Source organism: Choristoneura fumiferana, chromosome 3 (assembly GCF_025370935.1).
Source record: "Choristoneura fumiferana chromosome 3, NRCan_CFum_1, whole genome shotgun sequence".
NCBI classification, from domain to species: domain Eukaryota; kingdom Metazoa; phylum Arthropoda; class Insecta; order Lepidoptera; family Tortricidae; genus Choristoneura; species Choristoneura fumiferana.
The window spans coordinates 14044598-14053467 of NC_133474.1; the positions used below are offsets into that span (position 1 = coordinate 14044598).

Consider the following 8870-nt stretch of genomic DNA (forward strand, 5'->3'; position numbering starts at 1 on the left):
AGAGTGAAACGCTCATAGACTATAATTGTACTGATGCCAAAGTTAGATGTGTAACTACTGAAATTATAGGCCAAAAATTATCTAATCATGCACTTACTTGTACTCTCAATTTTAAAAACTGAAAAATTTTACCTCAGCATATTAAATTTAGACCATTAAAGGACAGACCCTGAAATATTTAACAATGACTTGAAAGCTTTACCTTGGCATGATATATAGCTCTTAATGATATTACAATATGGTTTCTCTATAAACAACTGTATTATGTATATTTTTGACCTACATGCACCTGTCAAATCAATGTTAATTAAGTCTCGCTCTTACCCCTGGATAACTGATAACGTTAAACTCATGATAAGGTGTAGGAACGCGGCCCATACTAAGTATTGTAAAACCAAAAGTGATTCACACCGAGAGTATTATAAAGATTTAAAAGACTTGTTAATTCGGCTATTCATAATGAAAAGAAAGCATACTTTAACTATCATATTAACGGACACATTAAAACTCCCGTCACGCTGTGGAAGAACCTTAAATTAAATGTCCTACCTCCAAAACAAAAAACTGAATTACCGCCTAAACTTTGTTCGCCTGAAGATATAAATAATCATTTTCTTAACATACCTAACTCTAAACACACTGACATTTCCTTATTAACTTATTATGAATACCATAGGTTTGGAACTTCAACTTTCAGTCTTAAAGAAGTGAGTCCTACTCTTATATCCAAAATAATTAGTGGTATTAAAACTAACTGTCAGGGGGTCGATATGATCTCTTTGGACATGATTATTTTAACACTGCCTCATACCATAATATTTTGTATCACTTGTAAATACTTCTATAGTTTCATCCACTTTTCCTGACCTCTGGAAGACTGCTGTTGTTCGTCCTTTACCGAAATGTTCCAATCCAACTTCCTTAAGGATCTAAGACCTATCAGTGTCCTGCCTTGCCTGTCAAAAGTTCTAGAAAAAGCTGTTTGCTTGCAGCTCACTGATTATCTCGAATCCAACGGGCTTCTTCCACATGTCCAATCGGGTTTCAGGAGGAATCGCAGTACAGCCACGGCATTGCTCGATGTTGCAGGTAACATTTTGGAGGCTCAGGATAGTGGTATGGGCACTATACTCGTTTTACTCGATTTTTCCGTGCGTTTGACACGATAAGCTTACCGCTACTCTTATCCAAGCTAGCCTATTACGGTTTTGACGAAAAGACAGTAAAGTGGTTCGACAGCTATTTAAGTAACCGTGCCCAATTTGTCAAACTAATTAAGAGCGACGGTTCTGAGTCCTCCTCCTCTGTCAAACCGGTTTCAAATGGAGTTCCCCAGGGCTCTATACTGGGACCTTATTGTTTATCTTATATATTTCAGATATTGTAAAATGTATCAAAAATTGTCGTTTTCATTTGTACGCTGATGACGTGCAACTGTACTTATCTTTCAAACCGAACGATGTAAAATCAGCTGTAGATCAAATAAATCAAGACCTGTCAAGAATAAGTGAATGGTCCGTGCGTAACTCACTTACGTTAAATCCTATCAAGTCAAAGTACATTGTCATGGGTTCAAAGCACCAAGTCAATAAAATCAACTCTAAAAATCCTCAAATCACCATTAATGGTGAGGTAATAGAAAAGACTGACCAAGTGCGCAATTTAGGTCTGAAAATGGATTCTGAAATGCGTTTCGAATCTCACATTATGGAGGTCACCCGAAATTGTTTCTATCGTTTGAAGGTGCTGTACAGAGTGCGGGACTATCTTACTACTGAATTGCGCATCAAATTAGTCGAATCTCTTATCTTGTCTAAAATAATTATGCTGAGTACAAGTTTAAGAACTTACATATTCAGATATATAAATTTAAAGCCCAATGGAATATCAGATACCTCAAAATGCATGCTTAAGCAAGGTTTTCTTTGAATTTATATTAGCCTTGAGAGAAATGTGGCAAGAAATATGTAATATATAAGATACATTGAAAGTGTATTACTCGTACTTTAAATCATATGCCTCTAGGCTAGACAAACTGAAATATTAAGAAGCACCAACTAAGGATGACCTTATGGGGATAGAAGATGGAATAACCTGGTCTCCCAAAAATCAACTTAAAAACATGCTCATATTCACCATCGGAAATACAAATGTTCTGGCTCAACAGCTTGAAGCTTTTATAGTACCACATGCTCATCCAAAATCAAAGGAACTTATTTGAATTTGTTTATCACTATCCCGGTATGCCTCTCTTTTGCTATTTTAAGCTAAAATTATACCCTGCCATAGGTCTTAAACTATCTCCATAAAAGGCCATATTGGGTTCCATAGTAAGTCAACCCTTACATCAAATAAGCTTGGTTTTTTTCTTATAGTGAGAATTCTTATAAAGAAGTATGATCATCATAATGTACCAGTTTTTGACTTGTGATTTTTTTAAGATGTCAAATTATGAAATTATGTCCTTTATAGATTTGCATCGCAACCAAAATGTACTAGTTATCATATAAACAATTAAAAAAATGGTCAAGTGCGAGTCGGACTCGTACATGAAGTTCCGTAAACAGTTCAGTAAAAGTTTTTCTTCCGTAAACTCTCATATATTTTCTTAAATTCTCTGCCTTTTTTGCTGCTTTAAGTACTCGTCAAGATTACAAACGAGTTCAAAGATGTGGTCGTGTCGTTTATCACAGAGTTCATATGGTCACCCGCTAGCTTTATCATCAGATCAACTCCATGTTATAATAATATTGCATTGTCATCGGATTTATACATGCATGTAAAATTTCAGCTCAATCGGTTGAAGATATCCACTTCAAATTTGAGTTGAAAGATTCCACCCGAGCAAACATAGTTACATTAGGTACACTGCAAATAAATATAATGCTTGTAATAAGGTTTTCTTAAAAAAATCATTTTTACACAAGCTTTTTTGCCGAATGTACTTTTGTTGACTGTACTTGCACTATCGTCTAAACTACATATCTGTACCAAATTTCAAGTCGGTACTATTAACATTGAGGAGTTCCCTCCTGCAGAGACGATCCTGGCAGGACCACCAAGATGTCACTACTAGATTATTGTATTTTCACCAAATTTACATAAGTATGCAAAATTTCAAGTCGATCGGACCACTGGAAGTGGGTCAAATTTAGCTTCCAAGATAAAGATAAAAAACAAACAATAAATAAGTAAATAAACAAGCAGGGCAAGCTAAAGAAAAGCTTCTAAAAATATCGCCGAAATGTAAGCACTTGTGCAAGTATTTCGAATAAAAAACAATTTGTATTCTCATCCTCTTTGCTTCTGGCTGTTTGCTTCTGAAGCCATTGCCAGCAACTTGCCGCGAAAAATTATCTGTCAACTCTGTTCATTCGCGGGAAATGAGGGCTATCGCGTATGGATTCGCCACTAGAGGCACTAGTGTAGAGTGAGGTCTCCGAAATGTCAAATCTCATAGTTTTTGGGTGAGCTACGCGGGTTTATTTATAATTAGAATAATTTGTGAATATTTTGCAACATCTGAAATTAATTATGGCAAATATGCGTTCCGGGGCAATGAATGTCTGTGTTATGAGACAGTTTTGTCTTTCGGAAACCTTTGTCCTCCCTTTTTCCGAACAAAACGGGGACTATTCAACACTGTGGCATGCTCGATATTTTTATGGTACGGTTTTAAGGTGTATTAAATATGATTTTAATCTAAACTTTGTTTTCACGCCCGTAATAACAGACTTTGAAAGCCATGCTTAAAAACCTCACGCAACAGTGCGCCATCTAGTGAGACAAAAAATGATAGCCCTCATTCGGCGGACTTCGTATGTTGTGTAATTAAATAATAAGAAGCTCGACTAGTGTGAATAAATTTTAAACTGTATTATTAACCTTGTAAATAGTGTTAAATACTTAGTATGATTTTTTAGTGTAAAAAACAATAGGTTAACATAGTGATTAATACGGTGTGGATTTGGCCAGCGCTTTAACAAAGTTGGCTTCATTGAAGTTTGTGGTTCATAAATTGCTTATTAATTTTGCACAAAAACGAATAAACCACACAATCAGACAGTCACTATAATATACTATCGAAGCTTTTATAAAACATCATTAAATTGAAAACTTAAAGGTAAATATTCAAACGACATAGCTACCCGTTGCTAGGCGACTCGGTCGTATTAGCAACGGCTAATAACGCCTAGCAACCAAAAAACGCTGAAAAAAACAAGTTTCTTGTATGACGACCCCTTTAATTTGTAACTATTATTTTATTTTTAGTATTTGTTGTTAAGCCGTGGTGGCCTAGTGGTTTGACCTATCGCCTCTCAAACAGAGGGTCGTGGGTTCAAACCCCGGCTCGCACCTCTGAGTTTTTCGAAATTCATGTGCGGAATTACATTTGAAATTTACCACGAGCTTTGCGGTGAAGGAAAACATCGTGAGGAAACCTGCACAAACCTGCGAAGCGATTCAATGGTGCGTGTGAAGTTCCCAATCCGCACTGGGCCCGCGTGGGAACTATGGCCCAAGCCCTCTTGTTCTGAGAGGAGACCTGTGCCCAGCAGTGTTACGTATATAGGCTGGGATGATGATTTGTTGTTATAGCGGCCACAGTAATACATAATCTGTGAAAATTTCAAGTCTCTAACTTTTACGGCTTCAGAGATAGAGCCCCGTGACAGACGGACAGACAGACAGCGGAGTCTCAGTAAAAGGGTCCCGTTAGCACCCTTTGGGTATGGAACCCTAAAAAAAGATCAAATAAAAAAGACACTTTTTGTGGTTGTGAAGTATTTTGAACTATTTTGCCTACTATCATTTTTTTTTCAGGTGGTACATCCTATCAAAAATCAGCAATGTGTGGCCAAGTTCTGTATTCAATTAGTATTTTTCAGTGTCTTTTCATTGCGATTGTTTTCAGTATTCATATGAAGCTCTATTCAGAAGCCTACAATATGCTCTGGTAGACAACAGCTGCAGGGAGTACCTATTCACAACAGAGTTCTTTCATGTGAAGGGAAGCCATGCTCAGGAACTGTTTGACAGAATACTTGGAAAAACTTTATCATTGCTTGTGGTTAGTACCTGTGAATTCTAATTTAAACAACAAAATTATTAAATGAACCAAAAAATAACTTATGCCATTAATAATAGTTTTTAGGATTCTCTACCTGAAGGGTAAAAAGCGGAATCCTATATGTCTATTCTGTTCGCCTGACCATCACAAGGCTCTATCTTTAAAAAAAAGTATGTATACAAAGGCAATTATTTTTTATTTTACAGAAAAATGTCGAAAATTATGTTGTTGAATGTTTTGACTGCCTGGCGCTATTTTTATGCATTCAACTAATAAACAGATACCGATGGATGTGTCACAAAAGAGCAGTGGCGGCTCTAGACAGGTAACTGTAACATTATAAATTAACACACACACACTGTAAAATTGTAAATTAGTTTTAAATATTTTTGATTATAAATATGTATGTTAGTCTGTAAGGTATTTATTGTATGGGCCAAGTTGCCCGAAATAAATTAATTTATTATTATTATTATTTTTGTCAGAGTTAAAAATAAAATAATCTCTTTCTCTTGCTTTAAGTCTGCCTATAGACGTATGCATCAAACGCATCCTGGAATCAATCATTGTATAAATTCTCATATACATTTGATTACTAAAGCGCGAAGCATACACGTGCGTGAGTGAAGGTAACGGGTCGGGCCGGGAGTGCGGCGGGCCTATTTACGTGGTTTTATACTCTTATACTCATGCTCCTTTATTAGTAATATCAACTAATATCAATTATTTCCTTCATGTCATTTTGCTGACATCTATTCTATGCGCGACATCACACCGGGACCGCTGTCGGTGTGATGTTGTTCATAGACAGCCACGTAAATAGGCCCGCCGGACAGCCGAGTGCCGACCCGACTTGCTGTCAGACATGCTCAGGAAAGAAACGAGATTTTATTTTAACCCGTTGCGCGACCAACGACTTTTTTGGGTAATTTTGGACTAGTACCCCATGTTAAAGGGTGATCGAAACTAGTAACAGTAATGAATCGATTGACACCTTATTTATTAAAATCGGACGAGTAGTTTAGATGCTACGGTGGAACATACGTATACTGCTAAAATCATTACTCTTCCTTTGGCGTGTCGTAGTCGAGTAAAAATTGACTAATCACGAGTACTTAGATACGCGCCACAGTGGCGCGCAGGGCGTTTGACGGGTTATTATTGACTACATTTTATATGCATCTCTATTTTTTTTTCAGTTACTGGGATTCATTACATAGCATAATATGGCCAAGGTTGGATCTTATATTAAGATTTAATATTCAAAGCGTAAGAGAGTGTGATCCAGCTAAATTATCCAACAAAGAATTGGGACCTCATTATGTAAGTACATATTTTTAACCAGCTGACTATGTCTGCGAAGAATTCGTTTATTCCGTTCCTCGTGGATTATTATTATTCTTACGCACCTATGAAATTCCTCGTATTGCAAGTGTCCATGGGCGGCGATGATTGCTTTCTATTATCGGGTGATCCGTATACTCGTTTTCCTCCTTTTGTATAAAAGAGATGCATTTTTTTGGGATTAAAAACTACGCTATAATTCTTCCCAAGGTTTCAAACTAGCTTTTGCCCACGACTTCCTCTGCTAAGAATTCGTTTCTCGCTTTCTCGCGGGAACTATGCCATTTTCGGGGATAGAAACTATTCTGTCCTTCCCAGAAACTCAATCTCTGCCTAAACCAAATTTCATCCTAATCGGTTTAGAAATTTAAGCGTTATGAGCTAACAAACAGATATTAGTGGATATTTGATAGATACGCGCAGAAAAAAAGTAATTACATTCATTACACTTAACTGAACGACACACTAGACATCTAGTAGGTATGGCACATTACGACCCGCTGCGGGGTACAGGTCTCCCCTCCGAGTGAGAGGGCTAGGGCTCGATAGTTTGAACACTTTTCTATACCATTTATTTAGGAGCTCATAACAAATGAACATGTTTAGCTCCAACAAAATTATTCCGAAATACATACATACGCTCGAAAAACTCAATCAATACTCTGAATTACATGTATCTCAGTCGCGGGTAGAAGGTAGAATGAGAAAATCCGGATATGGGTGGTAATGTTGTGTACAGACCGAGCTAGGTGTGACATATTATATACATAAGTAACCGTTAATATCTGTCAATTTTTAAGGGAGCAAAAACAAAAAACGCAAAAACTCTACACCTATTTAAGAAATAAAATTGTTTCAGATCACTCGTCGGTACGCGGAGTTCTCGGCTGCAATGTTAAGTCTTAGCGAACAGTTCCCTTCTGAAGATCTAAGTAGTCTGCTTTTGAATCTTCAAGATGAAGTCAATTGCTTTTTGCTTAAAATGGCCGCTGAATTTTCGCAACGTATACAACAATTAATATTCCTGATTAATAACTATGATATGATATTAAGTATATTGATGGAGAGAACTAGAGATAACACAAAAGAAGCGGAAAACTTCAGGGATCAGTTGCAAGCCAGGAGTGCTGAATATGTGGAAGAGATACTGAGTCCACATTTTGGAGGCATGATACAGTTCGTAAAAGAAGGGGAATTGCTACTCGAAAGTGATAAGAAATTGGAACTTCTAAGTATGGAAAAAAAGACTTTGTCGCTTGTGGCATCCTTTAGCGCCAGTTGGAAGCAAAGCCTTGAAGAAATACACCGGGAAGTACTTGTATCTTTCCCTAACTTAGTAACAGGATCAGGTTTACTGCAAATGGCGCTGACAAACTTTGTGCAATATTATAATAAATTCGTAAAACTACTAACACCCAATGCTAGAACACAACTTGTAAATATTCATGTAATTATGGTGGAAATAAAAAAATATAAAACTAACTATTAAAAATGTAATCGATTTCATCTCATTCGTTCATTTTATTATGTAGCATTCCATTTATTTATTGTTAAGGCTCACCTTATGGTTTGTTTTCAGACTCTTCTCATTAACTATTCTGTTTATTTATGACGAAAGAATTGATTACTGTGAAACTTCTTGAAGATTAACTGAATATAATTATACTTAGAATGGCTTTAGGCAATTTGTAATGTACCGTACCTAAATAAAATCCTAGCACAATGAACCTGTATCTTTTATCATTCTTTGGTTATTCTACCTGCTTATTTAATCGGAGGCAGAACACTGCTGTCGATTGCGTTCATACAGTAGCACCAAGTAGCACTACTGTGGTGTCTACATCTGCACTTCAGACTGAAACCAGCATTACAGGATAATTATCGTCTTTGTCATGGGCATTGGTATCATGTCCACCGCTATACTTCGTTTTTTTTTTGCATCAGAAAGAAGGTAAGCGATCTTGACGTGTCTTTTTATTTAAAAACACTTGAAAAGCACAGCACAATATCTCTTATTTTCTTCTCTTCTCCTATTTATGTTTTTACTGTGTTTTTGTTGTGATGTAGTGTGATTATTTTGTCAATAAATGTTGTGAGTTTGAGTTTGTTTAAAAATAAGTCTCAGCAAATATGTAACAATTAGGACATAATATAAATAGTTTGGTACAAGTTTGGTATCAAAAGTAATACTTAGTTACTGTATTTTTAAAAACGTTTTTCAATAAAAAGACTTGTCAATATTGTTTACTCTTTTTCTTATGCTAAAAAAAAAACGAAGTATACATGTTGATCAATCCAAATGGGTCAGTAGGGAGAAATCAGAAACTGAGAGATAGCGAGATCTGCAGGGCTACTACGAAACTCGAAACTCTAAGTTCGTGTCGTGCGATTCCTCTGACACTTATACTATTTAATACGAGAGCAAGAGGGACCGCACGACACGAACTTAGAATTT

At 36.3% G+C, this 8870-nt stretch overlaps 1 protein-coding gene across 1 annotated transcript; it reads left to right on the forward strand.

Annotated features, from left to right (window-relative positions):
- The first annotated feature begins 902 nt into the window (after positions 1 to 902).
- On the forward strand, positions 903 to 8142 carry LOC141426102 (vacuolar protein sorting-associated protein 52 homolog). The gene is made up of 6 exons (XM_074084966.1): positions 903 to 1089; positions 1379 to 1713; positions 4880 to 5071; positions 5278 to 5396; positions 6271 to 6394; positions 7275 to 8142. The coding sequence occupies exons 1-6, from the start codon at positions 903 to 905 to the stop codon at positions 7902 to 7904; spliced, it is 1587 nt and encodes a 528-aa protein (XP_073941067.1). The 3' UTR covers positions 7905 to 8142.
- Positions 8143 to 8870: the final 728 nt, after the last annotated feature.